General features: G+C 48.2%; 1 protein-coding gene across 2 annotated transcripts in view; it reads left to right on the top strand.

Annotated features, from left to right (window-relative positions):
* Window positions 1–22,372, top strand: part of NCAN (neurocan) — a 308,547-nt gene that overhangs the window by 272,244 nt on the left and 13,931 nt on the right. Inside the window, exons 8-12 of one of the 2 annotated variants that reach the window (XM_048496291.1) lie at window positions 1,301–2,707; window positions 11,726–11,842; window positions 14,018–14,131; window positions 19,711–19,869; window positions 21,268–21,350. In XM_048496291.1, coding sequence (XP_048352248.1) covers window positions 1,301–2,707; window positions 11,726–11,842; window positions 14,018–14,131; window positions 19,711–19,869; window positions 21,268–21,350 — 1,880 coding nt within the window. The remainder of the gene's footprint in view (window positions 1–1,300; window positions 2,708–11,725; window positions 11,843–14,017; window positions 14,132–19,710; window positions 19,870–21,267; window positions 21,351–22,372) is intronic. The other variant, XM_048496292.1, reaches the window with a different exon arrangement.

The following is a 22,372-nucleotide window of genomic DNA, read 5'->3' as shown; positions in this document are numbered from 1 at the left end:
ATTGATTCTTGCTGGGCTTTTCTTCAAAGAAGGAAGCATCTCCATTTACCAACCGTTAGAAATTTCACTCAGCCGCCGTGTGCTTTTCAGGTTTTCCAACAGTCTTGTCCTCCGCAGGGGCTAGAAATGTGCTCATTTAAAAAAAAATTAAACCAGGTATTTCATAGCTTTTTATATTCTTTTTCCATCCCTTTTGTTTTTGTCAAAGCTTCTGTTTTTCATGGTCAGCTCTGGAGACTCTTTTCGTGTTGTGCATGTATGCTGTATGCATATTTTTATGCACAACATTTGATGATATTTCAATTTAATAAACTAATAAAAACAATACTGTGTTGAGGCATGTTGAAAATATGAAAAAAATATGTTTGAAGGCTATTGAACAACAAAGACTTGTATATTAAGCAATACTCAGTCGACAAGTAAACTCATAAATACTGTTGCTTCACAGTTAATAAAGCTTTTCGTTAGACATAAGTCACAGTGGTCAAAAATTATCTTATAAAAATAACATAAATGCAAATTCATTTGCATTTATGTTTATATGAGAGATTGTTGACCACTGTGAAGTAACCCATGTCATACAACTGCTCAGAATTATGTATTAGTATTTATGTACTTTGAATTCTAACTATTATAATATGTACACAGTAATCTTCAAGACTTATGACCGTTTAATGAAAAGCTTTATTAACTGTGAAGCAACAATATTTTATGAGTGTATTTGTTGATTAATACATAATTTAAAAAGCTCTGTTCAGTAGTTTTTAAGTACTTTTTTTTTTCACATTTTCCAAATGCCTCAACCAGTCTTGTGTTTTTATTAGCTTGGAGTTTCCTCCACATTGCCTTCAATTTTATTTTCTTATGTTCACATTATAATTTACTAAGGCATTTAAGAACACTGTACTTTTTCTGGCACCAAGAGAGAAACCGAAAGTGGTGCAAAGCTGAAGGATCACAGATTCACATCAAAGTAGAAGGATAATCAAAGCAGGGAGTGGGGAGTTGGGTGCCAAAACAGCAGGGAGAAGAAATTCAAAACTATCTCAATATTGTTTTGGAAAAATGCTTGCTCAGTCCTTGGAGAGAGTCACCTGTGCTTTCTTTGTTATGCTTCCACATGCATTGAGCATCCCTGTGAGATGGCACGGGGAACTTTTTCTTCTTAACCTCTTCTCCCCACACACGCACGCACGCACGCACACATGCACTTCTTTCAACAGTCCGTGTGCCCCTTACCTGGTTTCTCACATGTGACTTTCCAGAGCTCTTTTTCTCACCTCCTTGCCTCTCGTTGCAGGATTAGCAGCATCTGTGGATCAGGGCGCCCCCGAGATGACTTTCTCTCCTGTGTTCTTCTCTGTGCAAGACATTGGAGCTGAGGAGGCCGTCCACCCACCTCAAATCCTTGACCCACTAGAGAGCCAATCCTTTCCCACAGAGCACCAGCATTCTGACACATCATTGTCAGCTCTGGCCAATGGGGTACTAAATCCCCAAGAGGTTGCCACGGTGACAGAAGATGAAGACGCACCCCTGGGCACCAGCATCCGAGGAGACTACCCTCAAGGGTTGTTGCAGGGTGTGGACAACGAGGACGGGTTTTCGGGCAATGAGAATGTTATGCCAACGATCCCAACCGATACTCAGCAACAGAGGCACGAGGCCCGCCCCAATGAGGAGAGGGCACAATCTGAATATGACTCCCAAGGTACCCCAGAAAAGGCTGTGAGCTTCGTGGAGGAGGTTCCAGGGCCTAACTTTCAGGCCCAGCATCACTCGCTCGGGGTTTCCCAGGGACTAATGGAAGAAGACAGCCTGTATTCAGCTAAGCAGCAAAGCGAGACCCACCTATTCAACATGGCCAGCGAGGGAGCCATCTTGAAAGAGTCCGGCCAGCATTCAGAAGACCTGGCTGAGCTGCGAGGGCAAGGAGCTGTTACCCTTCCACCTGAAGTGGTTCCTTCACTGACGCCAGACAACTTTTACCCACACGTGGCTCGACTTGTCTCTAGGGAACCCGAGGCATGGCTGGCTGCTAGCGATGACCAAGATGGCCAGGAGGCCATGACAGATGTGAAGCTGAAAGAACCTCTGGAGAGGGTGAGTCTGGTGCCCACAGATGGCACAGTAGCTGCAGAGACACTGAGCCTTCGTGAGACAAAAGGCCTGCAGGATGCAGTCAATCATGATGCAGGCGGCCATCTGGAAGCCAACACGACAATCCACAGCCACCAAACTGGTGCAGTACTTCCAGAAGCTGTTGGCACGGTTGGACATGGCCTTGTCCACTGGCAACATGGAGATGCCACTGGGTCTCCTGTCCACAGTGAAGCTGACCTTCACACTTTGACCTGGCTCATTCTAGACAAGGACGTAGAGGCCCTAACCCAGTATGCCCACAAAGAAGACCAGACATCGTGGAGTTCATCTGACACAGGATTCTCTCTGAGCATGTCAGAGCCTACAAGCCCACAACAGTCCCATGGTTTTTCCCCAAGCTTGGGACCCTTTATCCACCCCAGCAAGGAAGCAGCGGAAACTGGAGAGGACAATGTAGGCTACCTTCCTGTCACCCAAGGTGAACTGCAAGGGTTTTTTCCAATGGAGGCTGAAATTGGGAGCGGAGAGGAGAGACGGGAGGCGTTTGCAGTCGAAAGGGTTGTGAGCCGGGCATGGACCGAGGAGGCCAACGACAGCTCTCTGGGTAAGGTGTCTTGTTATTTATTATTATTATTATTATTATTATTATTATTATTATTATTATTATTATTATTATTATTTATTATCACATTTTTATCCTGCCTTATCATAAAGGGCTCAGGGTGGGTTACAACAGTTAAAACACAATAAAACATTTAAATACAATATTAAGCATTAAAACTATAAAAACACCTGCTGCATTCTAAAACAGTAGAATTAATAAATAGCATATGAAAAATCTCATCCCTGCTCCTTCCCCCCCCCCCCCCCCGTTTCGGAGCCTGAGAGGAGTTGTTGGTGCCAGCTGGCTAGTTGGAAAAGGCCTGGTGAGCCGACCAGATTTTACAAGCCCTGCCGGACTAAGATAGTTCCCACGGGGCTCTAGCCCTGGCTGGTAATTTGTTCCACTAGGCCGGAGCCAGGGCCAAAAAAGCCTTGGCTTGTGTCGAAGCCAGTCAGAAGTCTCTCGGGCCAGTTTCCTCCCAATGAGCAGAGGAACTTTTGAGAGGGTGGACAATTATCCAAAGTTGGGAATAGTTTTGCTATTTCAGGGTGAAGCTTTTGAAATCAAGCAAAGGGCTACTGATGCTGTCCTCTGGTATCCTTTCTCCTCCGCTGTTTCCTTCTGCACTGCCCTCAACCCTGCTTATGCACTGGCCAGTACTAAATTTTGTATTGATGACTAGCCATTGAGAATCTAGTTCCTCCATTCCCTCCTCTGAAGTTATACAGACGTGTCTCTGTCGTCTGAAGATCAGTTGAAATTCTGGGCAGTCTCCAGGATCCACCTGCAGTGGAAGGGAGCAGACAAATATATTTCTCATTTCTTGAAACTTTGTTGGAACCTGCCAGGTTAAAAGCAACCCCCATTGACAGCAATACAGAAAACTCAATGCAGAACAAAGATTCTTGGGCAAATTTCTGGGATGTTCCTGCGGGGGGTGCATTTTTGGATGTATCAGCACCAAAATTTCAGGGTATCATCTGGAGACTGTCATGATGGCACCCCCCAAGTTTGGTGCAGTTTGGTTCCGGGGGTCCAAAGTTATGGACCCTCAAAGGGTAGCCCCCATCTCCTTAGCAAAGAATGGGGAATGGGAACCCCCTTTGACCCTAAACCAAACTGCACCAAACTTGGGGGGTCCCATCAGGTTTCCAGATGATACCCTGAAATTTTGGTGCCGATACATCAAAAAACACGCCCCCTGCAGGAACATCCCAGAAATTTGCTCAAGAATCTTTGTTCTGTATTGAATTTTCTGTATTGCTGTCAATGGGGGTTGCTGGCTGGGGAGGCACATTTCTGAATGCACAGTCTCAAAACTTTCAGGGTCTCATCAGGAGACTGCCCTGATGATACCCCCCAGGTTTGGTGCAGTTTGGTTCAGGGGTGCCAAAGTTATGGACCCCCAAAACTGTAGCCCCCATCTCCTATTAGCTCCCATTGGAAACAATGGGGGATGGGGCACACCCTTTGGGAGTCCATAACTTTGGACTCCTTGAACCAAAACTCACCAAACTTGGGGGGTAGCATAAGGACAGTCTCCTGATGATACACTGAAATGTTGGTGCTGATATGTCTAAAACTGCACCCCCTGCAGGCACCAATGTCCTGGTGCAAAAAAAAATTGGTTGTGGTGGAGTGGCCCCCCTTGGGGGGGGAGGAGGCATCCAACTCAGGTTTTGTTCAGGGCTACAGTTTGCCTCATTACACCCCTGAGATACACCATTGATTCCTCATTTTTGTTGAGAGCAGATTAATAGGGTTACCAGCCTCTAGGTGGAACCAGTAGATCTCCTAGAATTACAACTGATTTCCAGCAATCGCTTGGAGGAAATGGCTGCTTTGGAGCCAACATTGCCAATTCCAGATTAGGGAATGTCTGGTGGTTTGGGGGTAGAGCCTAGAGAAGGCAGGATTTGGGCAGGGAGGAGACACCCAACTGAGTATATATATATTTATTTAAAGTATTTATACCCCACCTTTCTACAGTCATTTTCAAGGAGGCTTACAAAATACAATGGGATACAATAATATGTGTCGTAGTAAAGCCAATCACAATGAAACCCAAAACAATACAACACAATCTCACCATACCGTAAAAAAATCAAACCTACAATAAAATACACCCATAAAACCTAAATCACTACTTGCTAAGATCTAGATGTTAAAAACTGTTTGGAAAAAAGGCCTTTGCCTGACAATGGAAGAAAAGCAAGGAAGGAGCGCACCGGGCTTCCGTAGGAAGAGTGCTCCAAAGTCTAGGCGCCACCTCTGAGAAGGGTCTCTCCCGGGTCCCAACCAGTTGGACTAATGATAATCTTATTTGGAGAGTGAACTCTCTGGCGTTATACCAGGGGCGTATCTGCCAGAGGGACGTGGGATATCACATGTCCCCGGGCGCACTCCATCTAATCCCATGTGGTGCCAGGCCCAAGCCACACTTGCCGGCTCTGAGTGGTAGACCTGGGCGCCAGCGACAGCTCTGGACAGTAGACCTGGGAGCCAGGGGGGAGGGGGGAAGGGGGGAAATTTTCCCTAGATGAGCCTCTGCACTATACCCCCCTAAGGTCCTCCCCCCACTCCAAACTCCCCCCTCCCCAGGCTCAATCCTCAAATGTCCTCAGATTTTCCAACCTGAGATGGATCAAGCATGTCTGGTCAGCAGAGAGCCCTCTGGCAGTTGTGGTTAGCAGTAGATACCCTATTATGCCAACCCTCAACCCCTCTCCCCGCAGTGCCGCCTCAGATTCTGCCTCTTGGTCCTGCTGCAGAGTGACGGGATGCGCATGGCCTTTGATATATCCATTTCCCTTAAAGCTCTCGGGGAGACAGACGGTTCAATATTTATCACTTGCTGTGGCTGCTAATAATAGCAGGCCGGGGAGCTCCTGGCGTGGAGGCTTTTACTCCAGGAGTTTTGTAAGCGTCTGGGGAGGGATCAGCAAAGCGTGTAGACTTTTCAAAGAGGCATGAAAACCAATCTGATTAATATTCAGCAGCCTCACATCCTCCAGTGGATGCAAGATCGCTGTCTTGGCATTGGGGAAGACAGTTGCAAAGGGAAACACAGAGGCTGTCTGGTTTAGAAACTCTGGATAAGAAGATGGGACTGACAGCTGGCGTTCCTTGTCCTCCCTCGGAAGTGTGAGGATGGGGAAAGCTGCGGTGGCCAAAATTCCCCTTTTTTGTTAGGCAACTGTTAAAGCTACGGGAGCCCTCTGGCTTCCCTTCCTCGCATGACCGACATCTTCCTTTATCGTGTTTATGGCTTGCCAGATTTGTTGTGTCCTCTGGCCTGATTTTTCAGTGTTGTTTGGGGTATTTTAAACAGCTTCTAAACACGTGTAGATGTTGACCTGTCGGTTCTAAATCATTGCAGCCAATTTTACCAGGTCCACCCTGTGTTAGAACCCAGCCAGGTTTGAAGTGCTAATTTTGAGCACTTGACCCCCCAAACAGATACTCTGATAATATGGAAGAATTGTCTTCCAGTCAGCTTGAAAGCCTGTTGACCCATCCTGCCCCAGTTTGACACTTTGGCTCTTCAAGGGACCCAGAAGGACTGTGTGCAGGTGGAGAAGGCCCAGGACGCCCTCCGGCAACTAGCCTCAAGCTATTCTCCCAGAATTACAACCATTCTTTAAGCTGTTGCAGTCAGTTTGCTTGAAAGAAAGTGTAAGTTTGGAGTGCAGATTCTGTGGTATCATCTCTCTCCTGAGCTGCCTGCGCGTGTGTGTAAAGTGCCGTCAAGTCACAGTCGGATTACGGCAACCCCATAGGGCTTTTCAGGCAAGAAACCCTGGACTCCCTTGGTGATCTCGCATCTAAGTCCTCACCAGGACCAACTGTGCTTAGCTTCTGAGATCTGATGAGCATCGTCTGTCACGTCGTCATCTCTGGGGGGGGAAAGATGAGGGCTGCACCAAGAAAAATGAAGAAAAGGCAAAAAAAAAGTCCTTGAGGAGAAAATATTTTTGCCTCTACACCCCTCTGCGTTTCACATGAGCTTAATCAGGGAATGTCCTTGTCTGCGATATTCCTTCCCCCCCCCCCCCTTGTGCTTTTCTTTGGGACATGGACATCTGTATAAATTGGCGCAGACCTCCGGATCGATCTCTTGTATTGCAGGTCTGTTCCCAGCTAATTCCCCCAACCAAAAGGGGACAGACCAGACTAATTCGGGTAATACTTGGGTCAGTCTCAGAGTCCCGGTACTCCAGGGTCTGACTGCCCATAACTCTGGAGAGCCACTGTCGATAATCTAGAGGGTTTGACGGACTGAGGGTCTGCCTCAACAAGAGGCCACAACCTGTGTCCCAGAGCAAAAGCCGGCAGCTGTATGTTTCATTTTAGCCAGAGGCGCCATGGCTCAGTGGGCAGAGCCCCTGCTTTGCATACAAGAAGTCCCAGCATCTTCGACTCAAAACATTCAGGCAGCAGGTACTGGGGAGATCTTTCTGTGCCAAGGACCTTGGAGGGCTGCTGCTGTCAGGGTCAGCTCACAAAGCGTCTTCCAGCAGCCGAGAAGCCCCTTTGCCTTGCCCCCCTGCTTTGTTATTATTTAAAAAGCAACTAATACCTCCACAGAAGAGGTTGGGTGTTGTTTGTGTTGGAAGTGAAGGACTTACACTGTCACCTACCTCAGTGACAGAGGAAGACTTATCAGTGAGCCAGATGGCTAGAGGGGGTCAAGACACTGGGCACCCTTTCTCTGCTGTTCTGACAGTATCCCTTTGATGTGCAGATTGCTGCCAGAGGTGTACCGAGGGAAAATGGCACCTGGGGCAACACCTGCCCAAGCTCCCGCCCCCCACTTACCTCAGCCAATGAATGCAGGGGGCTGCAGTTCCACCCAGCTGCTCCTCCTCCAGGGCAGCCGGCTCCTGGCCCGACTGACCAAATGAATGGTGCCTGGGTCAAATGACCCCCCCCCACACCCTGTCTCTCTGGAAGATACACCCCTGATTGCTGCTCTCAGAGAACGTCCATTCTTGCACACTCTCCTCCATCTTGCCCCATGAGTTCAGAGAGATGCAGGCAGCACCCCTCCCTCACCACCCAGCCAGATAGATTGAAATAGAGAACCCGTCTCTCCACTTTTCTATCCAGAATGGAGTTCACTAATAAAGACTCCGCTTATTAGTTAGAAACTATGAATTGGCTCCGAGCTTCTTTTGTTGCCCGTTCACTCATGCATGAGTCAGCTTCGCTGTGTTCTGCCTGAGTGCGCCCTGCTTGTAATGCAAAGGTATCTCTTACCACAGAGAATTACCAACAGTTTCCCTGTAGGGCTGTGTCTGAAGATAAAGGTACTTTATCTTCTCTTCCTAGAGCTGATAACTGTGCCTCTGTTCTTTCTTTGGGCTCCGCACCGGACCCCTCCTCCGCTCACTGCTGAGTAAAGCACATCAATCGACGGTGCTCATCATAAGAGGGCGAAATCCCACCCAAGTCTCAAACCAAGCTGCACACAGAGTTGACCAGCTGAGATGCGCACTTCAAGGATTCCTGGAATCTGTTTCCTTTTGTCCCTTTGTGAAAGCCCTTAACCACCTGTTGGACTCAAATTATATGAGCTTCCTCATCAGGGCTGATTCCAGGTTTTGGGAGGGGCCCTGAGCAGAGTGCTGAGGACCACCTCTCCTCCTCTGACCCCCGCCAGGACCCCAACTCATGCATTCTTTCCAACCCACCCACATCACTACCTGCTCATGTGCTCTTCCTTCCCTGACCCATTTGTTTTTTTACTGTTTTATTTTTCATAATAACTTAATAATAATATAAAAACAATTAAAACAAAAAAAAGAATTGCTACAAAGAACAAAACATAGCTTAACTACAATTCTGGAAGTACAAATGTTGTCCTTTGAGGGTATAAGTGGATCAAGCAAAGATATTATCGGGTGTAGTCGTCACCATCACTGTTACTTCTAAATGTTGTTGTTTTTTTTACAAAATGATGAGACCTATCAAAATACAAAATTTCTTCTGTCCCCCAGCGCCATTATTTCAATATTACCTCCTTTATATGTTAATCAAATATATGCCACATTTACATTATATGCATTTTATTTTATTGCTTCTTTCCATTTAAAAACTATGAGAAGTATGTTTTCCATTTATCTTGGGATTTGCGAGGGGGGGGGGCTGTGGTTAACCAAGCTCATTAGTTTTCCCATTTTGCATTTTCCCTTGATTTATTTTCCCAGCTCTCTAAACTGGGGCATTCCTCCATCTTCCATTTCCCTGCTAGAGCCGCTCTGGCTGAAGTCATCCAGTATCAAAACAGTCCTTTAGAGCTCTTTGAAATATTCTTTGGCAATATCCCTGGCCCATTTCTGGCAACTTCCTACTGGCCGTATAGCCTTTCCCTCCTGGTGGTGGGTGGTGTGTGCAGGTAGGAACACAACCCTGACAGCGTGTGGTTAGGGAATTCTGTGGCAGCACCCAGCTTGACAAGGTCAGTTCTGGCAAACCTGGCTTTTGCTGTTCCCTTTGTTCCAATGTTAGTCCCGTTTTCCCAAGAAATGTGAGAAAGAGTTAGTTTGGAGGTGAGGTACTCCAAGGCCAGCGACAGATAGAGCCACCTGGCATCCTGCCCCCACAAGATAACGGAAATAATCCCGATCCTCATGAAACCAAAGTGTCAGGGGAAAGCCTAGTTATCTACTTGGTGTGTGAAGCCATAAAGTAAAGATCAGGGAAAGAATGCCCCAGAATGGCAGTGGTAACATACAGCAGGCTGGTTACATACATCTTGCAGCAATTACATGGAGTTAGGAATGCATCTCAATCACCTAGATACAATCCCCCTGACAGCTCCTGGCATTTGCCCCTCATCAGGGTATGCTCATGCCAGCCACATGCCTCAAGCATTGCCCTCTAAGCTCTGGATTATCTCCTTCGACTGGCAGAACCTCTCTAGCTGAAAACAGTCTTCCCAGGACATGTGAGTAGCGATCCTTTAAGTTGCCGTGCCTGGAGATGCATTAGAATTACAGTTGAGGGGAAATAATGCAAAATAAAAATTTGTGGACAGTAGAAAAGGGTAGTCTTTATTGCAATAAAGAGGAATACGCAAGCTGTGTTCAAAGAATAGCCAGGTAACAAGTCAATTTATACACTAACAGTACATATGTATTGTTCCCTGATTCCCTAAGGCCCCCTGGTTCCCTAAGGCCCTCTACAGTGGCGGAGTGGCAAGGGGGATGCGTTGCGCATCGGGCGCATGCCTGGGGGGGGGCGGAAAATCACCCCCGGCCCTTCCCCCTTTTCCTTACAACCCCCCACGTTCCCCCGCGCAGCCTCCCCGCCCCTTCCCACATTTACCTTAGTTCCTTTTCTTTTTCTAGTACTTTTTCAGGCTGAAAAAAGTGGTCTATTGAGTTTAGGCTCAAAAACAGCCTGAGGAATTACAGTTCTCAGGAGACCTTGGGGCTCACAAGGTCTCCTGGGAAGTGTAGTTCCTCAGGCAGTTTCTAGCACAATGAACACCTGTGAAAGAGGCAGCTTTTTTTCCGGAGCTGAAAAAACACTAAGAAAAAGAACAGGAACTAAGAGTGAAATGATGAAGAAGAAGATCCGCTTGAGGTGGGGTGGGAGGGGGAGGCGAAGACCATGGGGGGCAGAAAAAACACATTGCGCACCGGGCACAGTTTGGCCCAGCTACGCCTCTGGTCCTCTAACATAATATCCCAGACGTATTGACTAAGTAATGTATATTTATAACTGTGGGCAAATTTTGAGAATTTCTAAACATATTCTTCTGGGAATTTCTAAACATACTCTCCATTTTTGTGTACGTGTCTATCTTACAGGGACATACGTATCCTGCCTACGTGTTTTGCTAGTTAGTTTCCTGTTTTTCAACTACAAGCTGGCATCCTATTTTTTACAGTCACTTCCTACAATCTCCAGATGACAGAGATCAGTTCTGCCAGAGAAAAGGGGCTGCTCTGGACAGTCGACTCTATGGGCTTATGCCTCTATGGTTTTATACCCTTCACTCACCTAAACTCACCTTCCCCAGACTCCACCCCCCACCCCCCCAACTTCAGAATTTCTCAACCCAGAGTTGACAGTGAAGACCAACCCTATGGTAGTGCTACGTTTGTGTTTGGAGTCACAGCCCCTCCCTTCTCTGCAAGGGGTTGACCTATAATAATAATAAAAAGTAAATTAGCCAAACCCAATCCATTAAAGCACGCAATTAAAATTTCTTTTCCAAGGGTTTTCATTAAACCCATTTAATTAAAACATGCCATGTAATTCCACAGCAAGCTATCGATGGAGCCCGGCTGTGTGGCTGCCCTCGGCAGTACGGAACAGCCTCTGTTAGCATCCCGCCCAATTTCAGTTTTCATTTCTTTTTCTTTAACCCAAGCATCCAGTCCTCGTGGCTAGGAAAATGTGCTCTGGAACCAGAGGGGGGAGCTGAAATATGAGGCCACTGATTGGCGTGGCAAGAAGCTAGAACAGTTTCTGCAAACGTATTTTAGCAGGTTCCCTTTGTCTAATCTGCTCAGAGCCAGTGGCACACCGCCGGGCGCACACCATTTGATCACCGGGGGGGGGGGGGGTTCTGCGGAGGCTCCCTCCGTGCTTGACAGCAGGTGGCTCAGGCGGGTGGTTAAGGTGGGCGGCGCAGCCGGGCTCCTGCCCTCCCTGTCGGCAGGGAGGCCAGAGAGGGCTGGAGCCAACCTTAGGTGGGCGCCGCGGCTGCAGGGAGGGCAGGGAGGGCAGGAGCCGGCCTGCAGCCGCAGCACCCACCTAAGCCACCTGCCACTGAGCACGGAGGGAGCTGCCACAGCTGAGACCTGGACCACAGCTGAGACCTGGAGCACCGCGTCAAAGCCCAGCACCACTCCGGCTGACAAGCCACAGGAGCCATAAGTGGAGCTGGGCGGGGGGGGGGGGGACACGGGGAGCCGGTCATGCCCCAGGAACCGTTTTCACCCAGTACACCTCTGCCCAGAGCACAATTTCCGTAGGCATCTCTCCACTGTTTGTGTCTTGCAGCTGAGGCCGATCCTTGTGACCATGAGCCCTGCTTGCATGGCGGGACCTGCCAGTCCGACGGGAACATCTCCAGCTGCAGCTGCCCCCAGGGCTTCACAGGGGAGAACTGCGAAATAGGTGAGCTGTTCTGCTCCCCAAGCGAACTATTGTCAGGCGCCTTGCACTCGGCCAGAACAGAATGTCAGACCCACAGATGAATGAGTAACAGTTCAAAGATGGTTTAATACCATCAAAAGTTTAGGACTCTGACTCCTCCCTTGAAGTCTACCTAAATAAAAGAATACTTGCGATGCTGGAAACGATTGGAGATTATTGAAGAGCTTGCAGGCACAGACTCTTCCTTGCTCGCTTCCAAGAAAGTCTGCTCTGCTTGGGCTGCTTCTGAGATCTCCTGGTGTCCTCTATTTGGACTCTGTTTCCTTGCAGTTCTGTTGAAACTTGATTACTCAAACTACCATGGATCTTTAACACCTTTTACATCTGAGATATTGCTGTCTCCAGCCTTCCAGATACCTGAAACTATAACAAACTGAAAAAGGGGACTGCTAACTAATGTGAACTACTCTAGTGCACTTTGCCTGTAGAGGGCTTCTTAAAGGCTCTGACTAAGGTTCCCTCCCACAGACTACTGTACAAAAACAATTAAGCCCATTCTATCTAAAGGTACAACTGAGGCTTAAATAAAGAAAATGGCGAGGGTGTCTCCAGGGGCATGACATGAGTGCATAAGGAAGCAGTCACTAGAAAGCACCTGGAACCATCTGTGTCCATGGAAGGGCTGGGTGGAGAAAAGGAGCGCAAGGTTCATAAAAGGCCCGTGCTGGCCTTCTGGCCTTTCTTTAAGCTGCAAGCGTGCAACATTTTCAATGCCAATGTGTAGGACTGCCCTTCTCCAGATAGGGTGTGGAGACCTCCTGGAATTACAACTTAGGTTGCCAGCTCCAGCCAGGAAAATACCTGGAGAGTTTGGGGGTGGAGTCTAAGGAGGGGAGGGTTTGGGAAGGGGAGGGACTTCCATGGCGTATAATACCATAGAATCCACCTTTCAAAGCGGCCATTTTGTCCAGGGGAACTGACCTCTATTGCCCATAGATCACTTGTAATCCCAGATCTCCAGCCACAACCTAGAGGTTCCACCATATTCAAAAAATTATTATGGGGTAGGTGCACTATATAAGTACAGTCAATCCGTTTTTATACCCAAAGGCTAATTCACTTGTCCCAAGACAAAAATTGTTTTTGAATCTTTACAATATAATGTACTTGAAAAAAAATTGCTTCTCTAAATTGTTCACCAAAATGAATAATTCAACTTACAATGATGAGCCTGGTAGGAAGAAAATATATCACTTTCATATAGATTAACTTTTCATGTCATTAGAGCACAAGGATGGCTTTAAGATGCTTTGCAGGCCTGGGCTATTTTGTTTCATTGTTTCATAAAAGAGGTTTAAATCCCCGTGTTTACGCAGCGCTCCAGATGGCTTACAAATCCTAATTAAAAACATTAGAATGGGTGGGTGGAGCCTGAGGATGTGGGTGGGGAGGGAAGAGACGACAGAAGGGAATAACACAGGGGTGTCCAACTTCAGATGTTCATAGACTACAATTCCCATCAGCCCCTGCTGACTTCCTTCTGTGGGAGGCCCCCACCTTGGAGTCCCTGTCCGGGACTTGGCTCTGGACCACTGGAGGAGGGGGTGGCTGGCTTATTGAGAGGAGAGCAGAATCAAAAAGGTGCAGCATGTTTGTGGGGGGATGGAGAGCCCTGGAGGGAGGCGTCCAAAGCCCTGCTTTGCAGAAAACGCTCTGGACTCTCCAGCTAAATGACCTGACGAGGGACTGGAAAGAGGGTTGCCAATTATTGGTTGGGAGATTCCTGGAGATTTCGAGGTGGAGGGCAGGGTTTGAGGAAGGAAGTGACCTCAACTGGGTGTAATCTTATCAAATCCACTCTCGAGATTTGGGGGTGGAGCCTGGGGAGGGCAGGATTTGAGGCAGGAAGTGACCTCAGCTGGGCATAATGTTATCAAGTCCACCCTCGAAAGCAGCCGTTTATTCCAGGGGAGCTGATCTCTCATCTGGAGATGAGGCGTAATTCCAGGAAATCTCCGTTATCCACCTGGAAGCTGGAAAAGACCTTCAAGAGTAGCTGCCCCTCAGATAGGATCCCTCCCAGTGGAGCTTAGAGAGGAACCCGTCTGCCCCAGGCAGCTTCTGGGGAAAGGCCAAGGGGTCGTCTCTCTCTCCATGGCATCCCACCTCCTGACCCTTTGTCTGATTCCTCCACAGATATTGACGACTGCCTGTCTGCCCCCTGCCAGAACGGCGGCACCTGCATCGATGAAACCAACTCCTTTGTCTGCCTCTGCTTGCCCAGCTACGGGGGGAATTTGTGCGACAGAGGTGAGCGTTGTGGGCGAGGGGGCGTTGTGGCCACCTGCCCTAGAAAGAGAATTAGGTAGGCAACCTACCCCCCTGACCCTGGGGTACCAGCCTCCACCAAGAGAGTGTCCGATCAGGATGCTGGGGGACCCAGAGTCACCCCCCCCCACTTCTGCCTTGGACACTCTGGGTGGCCTTGGGCCCATCACAGCCTGGACTACTCACAGGGCAGTTGGGGTGGAGAAGCGGAGGGCAGAAGAACAACGTTCTTTGAGTCCTCGTGTCGAGTAAAATGGCATAGAAATGTGTGAGTTGATGCCACGCGTGCAGGCAGAGCCAGGACAGGAGTGTGGGGACACCTCTTAGCCTTTGGGATGGACCCATGCAGGGCTCCAGGGTACAGCTTTATGCGTGGAACGGCTGGATTTGAAGCTAAACACCCCTGGGTAAAAAAAAAAAAGCACTTTTGGTCACAAGTGCCAGGGAAGACTTAATCTCCAGTTCCAAAGGCCAGAAGGAAGAAAAGAAAGACTAAGATGGATTTGCAGGATTGAAGAGGTGAGCTAGACATAGTTCAGGTACCCCCACACCACTGGTGTACCGGACCAAAATGGGGCCCGGGGACATGACCGGCTCCCTGCACACACACACCCTGCGCCCCACTTACAGAAGCCAGCGGGGGGCCAGGGGAGGGGTGGTTCAGACGGGCGCCTGCCCCCAAACCCTGCCTCGGGAGGGAAAGAGCTGGCCTGCAGAGAGGCCGGAGGGCAGGGCTCGGCGGCCCAGCTGGGTGCCGCAGCAGCAGGTCAGCTCCTGCCCTCCCCAGCCTCCCTGGGGGCAGACGGGAGGGAGCCAGCCTACAGCTGCGGCAACCAACTTGGCCAGCAAGCGGTGCCCTGGCACGGGGGGTGGGGGGGAGGCGCCTGTCGGGTCACCACACCAAGGGAAAGGCCAGGCACAGGGACCCAGCCGGCGCCCCCCACCCACCCACGTGACGAAACGGTATGTGGCCCCTGCCCCACACAGAGAGTTGGCAACTCCAAGTTGGGAACTTCCTGGAGATTGGGGGTGAAGGCTGAGAATGGTGGAGTTTAGGGAGCAGAGGAAACTCAGCAGAGATCTGGTTCCATAGAGACTACTCTCCAGTGTGGGACGTTCTAGGACAGGGGTAGGGAACCTGCGGCTCTCCAGATGTTCAGGAACTACAATTCCCATCAGCCTCTGTCAGCATGGCCAATTGTAGTTCCTGAACATCTGGAGAGCCGCAGGTTCCCTACCCCTGTTCTAGGAGATTTGGGGTTGGAGCCTGGGAAAGGCAGAATTTGGGGAGTGGAAAGGTCAGTTGGGATATGATGCAATACAGTCCACCTTCACCCTCCAGAGCAGCCATTTTCTCGAGGGGGACTCTGGTCTCTGGAGTCTGGTGAGAACTCTGAATTCTGGGAGAAGCCCCCGTGGAGGCTTCCAGCCCTGTCCCGTTGCACACTTGGGTAGGGGCTGGAGGAAAAGAAGCAGTGGGGTGGGAATACTTTTCATCCATCACTGAATACCAGTCCTGCCTCTGCTAAAGTATGTATTTATTCATTTCGCAAATGTAAGATGCTCGGTGTGCGCATACATTCGACCCCACCCCCAACCCCCCCACCTGTACCTGTCACCCCTGATGATCCCTGTGCCACCAAACCATGCCTGCCACCCCAGCAACTGCCTGAGGAGCCCCGGCATGTCCAACACACAGCTGGCTTCTCTCCCTGCCTCCATAAGAGACTTCCTTGCAGCAGAAAAACAGGAGATATAATGAATCACATTAATCCGATTCAGATCCTGCAGACCCAGCGCCGCTTCCAGAGACTTGAGACCACTTTGGGGCAGGATAATCCCCCTACCCCCCACAACGGGGAGAACAGGAGGTTTTTTCCGTTCACATCCTATTATGCAGAACAAAGCTGTGCAAAACAGGATTTCAGCCGATGTTCCACGCACTCTGAAGTATATAACAGGGTGGGAGTGTATGGAGGGGAGCAGGGCTATCCTTCCAAAGCACCATTTTTAAAACATTATTTTACCAATAAAAAAGATACAGAAAAAAGAAAAAAAATTAAAAGCAAACAAACACAGCAATCGTAATTATTGTCATCATTAAAAAAAATACATTATCTTACATAATCAAAATCAAGTATAATCTATTTCAAAATTAAATATAGAATTAATCTGCATTCAAAACCTTATTTGTAAGAAGGAACAAGTATTAACTAATATTAACTAAGCCCCTTGAGGGAGGGCAGACTACAAGTTTAATAAATAAATAAATCTAATATAATCTAATCTAATCTAATCTAATATAATATAATATAATATAATATAATATAATATAATATAATATAATATAATATAATATAATATAATATAATATAATAATATACTTAGGGTGACCAGACGTCCTGCTTTTGGCAGGACAGTCCCGATTTTGAACACTTTGTCCCGCTTCCTGCGGCATTTCAAAAAAGTCCCGATTTTTGCCGGGGAAGGGTAAGGAGTGCGCATGCTCCTGGGTCCGGAGCCGGGGGCTTGAGCGGCGCGCCAGACAGTCTGCAAGCGCTTCCGCTTCCACCTCGCCATTCCAACCTTCAGCAGCACATGAGGAGCACGCGTCGCCTCCATCGTGCAAAGAATCCCTCGCTTCGCTCGCTCTTTCCTCCACGGTGCGCTCTGCATAGAGGGAGCCAAGCCGAGCAAACCGAAGCCGCAAACTTGGAGCGGTTGCTGCTGGTGGTAATCCGTTGGTCTGCTGCAAGAGCCCATTGCAGCTTGCTTCCCTGCTCCCCCGCTGAAGAGGCACAAGTAAGTCGGATTTTTTCCTCTCCTGCCGGCGGGCGGCGATCTTCAGGATGCATCTTGTTAAATTCAACTAGCCTAAAACCGTGATGGTGAACCTTTGGCACCCGTGCCACAGCTGGCACGTGGTGGCCTCTCGCTAAGCATGTGAGTGCCTGAATCTCCCACTCCCCCGAGCAGGTCGCCGCCGCCATTCCCCCTCTGTCCGAGGCAGAAGGCAGCCACCTTCTCCCTGGGGCAGAGGGGGAATGGCGGCTGCGACCTGCTTGGGGCACAGTGCGGGAGCCAGCCGCACCAAGCAGCCAACTCCCTCTGCCCAAGGGAGAAGGTGGCTGCCTTCTCCCTCAGGCAGAGGGGGAAATGGCAGCGGTGGCCTGCTCAGGGCCACCTGCTCTTGCGGCGCGGTAGCCAGCAGCGCCAAGCAGCCAACCCCCTCTGCCCTCTCCCCCTCCACCCCCCACCCCCATCAAGCTTTCTCTGCCCCTGGATCACAGGGTCCCTGGCCTGCATCTGTGTCTGGCATCTTCCGAGGTGTATCACAGAGGGAAGTCACAGAGTGTATCACAGTGTGTTACAGACTTTTCTCTGTGATACACCTCTGAAGATGCCAGCCACAGATGCAGGTGAAACATTAGGAGTAAGATCCACCAGACCACGGCCACACAGCCCGGAAAACCCACCAGAACCTGTAAAACCTCAGTATTCAGGTTAAATTGCTGTATTGGCACTTTGCGATAAATAAGTGGGTCTTGAGTTACAGTTTGGGCACTCGGTCTCGAAAAGGTTCGCCATCACTGGCCTAAAACCACACCCTTAGCTTTTGACATAATCAAATCTTAAAAAAAAATTAAAATATAAAAATTGAAACCATTTTGCCTCAACACAGTTTTCATTGATTACTTTCTTGATTTCTTTAGAGGATGAAATGATAGCATGATTCTCATTATCTTAATTTCATTTTAATATGTTGTTTTTAAATTATACTAAATCCCCAAGAGCTTAGCTCCTAAAGCTATAAATTACCTTCATAAGAAGCCTTACCATTTGAAGTTCTAGTTTATGTTTCTGCTAATGTAAAAGAACTGTAAATAGGGATTTTTAATCCAAGTAGAGTGTGAAGAACCCCCCCCCCCCCCCCCCCCCGGTCAATGGTGTCCCACTTTACCAATGTTAAAATCTGGTCACCCTAAATATACTGGACAGAAGCAGCTTTAGCCATTAACCATTTGGAAAGCCTAACTAACAATATTGAGACATTTTTTTAAAAAATGAACAGATAAATACATATAATTAAATCTACAAGAGAGAAGAAGAAAAAACCCTACTACAATAATCCAAAAAAAAATTAGTCTGTATTTATTTATTTATTTATTTATTTATTTATTAAACTTTTATATTACATATTTAACTTACAAGGCCGATGGTGCTTTCTCCCTGGGGGGAGGGAAGGAGGTTCCTGAGATCTGTGTGGGCACCCCTAGATCAGGCCAGGCACTGGGGGGCCGTGGCGAACAGGCCAGCGATTGGCGGCAGCAGGGGAAAGGGGCAGCCTAGTGCACCCCCACATGATGCCCATAAATGGTGCCCGGGGTGTCGACCCCATGGTACATCACTGGTTTTATGTTGTTCTTCTAGAACTTTCAACTGCTCTGTTATTCTGTTTATCTTTTTCTGCTTAGATGATATTGCAATGAGTTTACCTCCCGTATACGCTTTGCTCGCTCCCAAACTGTCATAATAAACACACCGTCAGTTTCATCGCTTTTGAAGACTTTTTCTAAATCCTCTCTGTATTCTCTCACAACCTCCTTTTGTAGCATAAGATTATTGTCTAGGCTCTATCTTCTTCCACTTTTGTTCAGTCCTAATATTACTTCTAATGGGTTCAGATCTGCAAAAATCAGTGGTTGTGTTACAGTCTTGTCACCATTCATGAGCAAAGTCTTGGTAACCCGGCACATGTCTATTCTCCTGTCTTGGAATTTTCATTTCGCCACAAGTCGATTAAATTCAATAAGTCCATCTATCAAAACACATTTTTGGGAACTACTTTTAACTTCTTTTGATCTATCCATATTTGGTTCTGCCGGTATTCAAGTTACCAATTAATATTAATTTGCATTCTTGGAAGGCCAGGATAAGTTGGAAACGTTTTTCAAAAAGGTTCTCTCTTGAATTGTTTGGGGCGTATATATACATATATACATATTTTACCATATGGGAAATTAAGTTTTAATAAAATGTGCCTTCCGTCTTTGAGTTCTTTCGCTGCAACAGTCTGTTGACTTTTTGTGTACATAACAACCTCTCTTTTTCGTATGTATTGAGGCTATGTAAACATTGTCTAACTTCTTATAATTTAATATATGATCATATAGAGTTTTAATATGAGTTTCTTGTATGCAAATGATGTTTGCATGCTGTTTCTGTAAGCACCATTTTTAATCTCCTACCACCTCCAAGCTCAGAGATCAAAGCAGCCTGAACTTCCCTGTGGGGCTTCAAAGTCCACTGTTATCCTTTATTAATTTTATACTATCAGCAGCGGAGTATTCAGCTTAAGAGGAACGGAGGCGGCTGCTGACAGGGTGGATCAGGACCATCCATAATCAAGGATAGGACTGCGTAGAGTTGCCCTTCCCCTGTGCTGGCATGTGCACTCCAGCAGACGTTGCCGTATTTGACCATGAATCGGCCCATGTTGCGCAGGCTACAGATTGATTTCTTCAAAGGCCACTTCTTCCCCTTCTTCCTCCCACCCTCAGACACAGAGGGCTGCGACCACAATTGGCACAAGTTCCAGGGCCATTGCTATCGCTACTTCGCCCACCGGCGCTCCTGGGAAGATGCGGAAAGGGACTGCCGTCGGCGGTCTGGTCACCTAACCAGTATCCACTCTTGGGAAGAGCACAACTTCATCAACAGTAGGTTGGCGATCTGGGTGAGGGTGGGGGCGGGGCAGAGAGGAACACAGTTCCAAATATTCAAACAAGAAGGGAGGCTGCATTTGTCATGGGCAAATCGTCTGGTTTTCATTTCATCGGTGTTCATTGCGGGACTGGTATTGCTCAGAGTCCTATAACCAAAATAACGACACAACACTCTTGTCTGTGGGGTAAAATATTTTGGCTATAGCCAAACCATTTTATTGGCAAAGGAGGAAAAGAAATGTGAGGCGCAGCCTGGGATCAGATCTGAACACTGGGCAGCCCAAGCGCTGTCCCCCAGTGAAACCTTCCTCCAACCCGCCTGTTGGAGGAAAACGCTAACCTTGCATTCCCGCTCAGAACTCGTTCCCGCTCCGATCCGGAAGGAGGGGCCACAGACTTTAGGGTGAAGCTTTATAAGGATCCCTACTGCCCCTCCAACTGGCGTCATAATGCTGTGCCGGCGTCGTGACGCTGCTGCCCATGAAAGGCACGGCTGCTGCCTGCCCTCTGCCCTTCTAAGGGCAGGCGTTGTGGGGCCTCTTCGCCTTGCCCTCCCTGGGTGGCAATAGCATCCATGGTGATTCATGTCTGCTCTTTGTGAGCAGCATTTTTGCCCCGCCTATTGGTTCTGCATTTTCTCACACCATTTTTACATGAAGTCATGTGTCCATTTTAACAGAAACATTCCTATCAGAATGTGTTAAGGTTCCCAGGCCTCCTGCTGTGATGGGCAGCTTGCCAACCACTGCGTCACGCAGCAGTGGGTGAATTTTTAAAAATCCTGCTGGTGTTGTCTGCACCATAATATCACTTCTAGGGAAAACCTGGAAGTGATGTTGAGTAGTTCCAGGAATCACCAGAAACTATGGCTTTACCATAGAGTTTCTGGCAATTCCTAGAGCTATTCCTAGGATCTCCTGGAACTGACATCATGGTGTACATGTCCCCACCCCCACCCCAAACTCCCACCGGCTTGCATAGCCTGGCAGCTTTAAATCACATTCATCTGGTCGGGAAACAAAGTCCAGTGTCCTTTTTCCTCAGTGGAGAAAATCCATGGAAGTGATTAGAATGTTCCAATCAAAACATGAAATAAGTTACAACGTTATGGAAGCCAGGGCGGGAGAGCTCACTTGAGACTGAAATCTTGACACCGTGGTCAGGAACTACATTCTGACAGAGAGCTACTTTGTCAAGGACCAGGTTTACCAATAGACCCGTGTCCAGGGGTTTAGGTTTGGGGGAACCTTTACCATTCTGACAGAAAAGTTCCAGCCTTGTGGCCAGGTGATTAGGATTAGGAGCATGGCAAGGACTTCAGTTAGGCGGAAGGGGAAGCCCTCCCTATCCAAGGAGTGGAACTATTGTTGTCCTAACCTTCCTCCTGTTCAGGTTTCGGGCATGAGAACACGTGGATTGGACTCAACGATCGCATCGTGGAACAGGATTTCCAGTGGACGGATAATACGGGATTGGTAGGCATCCATGCAGGAGAAATTGGCTCAGGGCCACTGAGGTCTGTGATGGAGCACACGGCCGGCATGCCCAAGATTTGCTTGCCAAGCCAATATTGTATCGTAGCATCCAACTATATCCAGTCCCACTTTCCATGGGAGAAAGTACCTCTGATCTCAGCTGCTCCCCTTTCAGGGATGGCACAGACACCGGTTATTTGAAGCAAGTAGCTGTGCCACCGTACCTCAGAGTGTCCTATGGAAGGGGTGCAGTAGGGTTTCCGGGCTGTATGGCCATGTTCCAGTAGCATTTTCTCCTGATGTTTCGCCTGCATCTGTGGCTGGCGTCTTCAGAGGATCTGATGGTGGTAAAGCAAGTGGAGTATATATACCTGTGGAATGTCCAGGGTGGGAGAAAGAACCATTTGCACTGGTTAACAAGTGTAAAAGGTGCAGTTAGCCATTGTGATTTGCATGTGTTGAGTGGAACCCACCCATTTTAGCATATGTAAGTAACAGTGAAGTTGCATAGTCAGTTAGTGGGAGCATCTGCATAGTAGTTGCCTGGCATTTTAATCCCTTTGATTGCTTCCTGCAGAGAGACCTCCTGTGTCTGGGTGGTGTTCACTAGCCATTGTCTTGATTGTAGTGTTTTTAAGTACTGGTAGCCAAACTTTGTCCATTTTCATGGTTTCTTCCTTTCTGTTGAAGTTGTCCATGTGCTTGTGGGTTTCAAGGGCTTCTCTGTGCAGTCTGACGTAGTGGTTGCCAGAGTGGTGCAGAATGTCTGTGTTGAAGACCTTTCTTTTCCTGTGTGGAAGACCACATCAAGTAACATCTGTTTTATGGTGTTCCCTCATAAGCATAAGCATTTATTGTCATTGTGCACATACAACGAAATTTACAGCAGCATTCCTCGATGCACACAATTTCAGACTCATACCCCATCCTCACTTTCCCCTTCCTCCACCCATCCCTACACAGCCCCAAACACATCAACACGAAGCCGCGGAGTTTAGCATAGCCACAGCTCTAGAGTAGAG

This window comes from Sphaerodactylus townsendi, linkage group LG05, assembly GCF_021028975.2.
Source record: "Sphaerodactylus townsendi isolate TG3544 linkage group LG05, MPM_Stown_v2.3, whole genome shotgun sequence".
Lineage (NCBI taxonomy): Eukaryota > Metazoa > Chordata > Lepidosauria > Squamata > Sphaerodactylidae > Sphaerodactylus > Sphaerodactylus townsendi.
The sequence above is the reverse complement of the archived record's forward strand: the minus strand, read 5'-3'. Positions and strand labels throughout refer to the sequence as shown.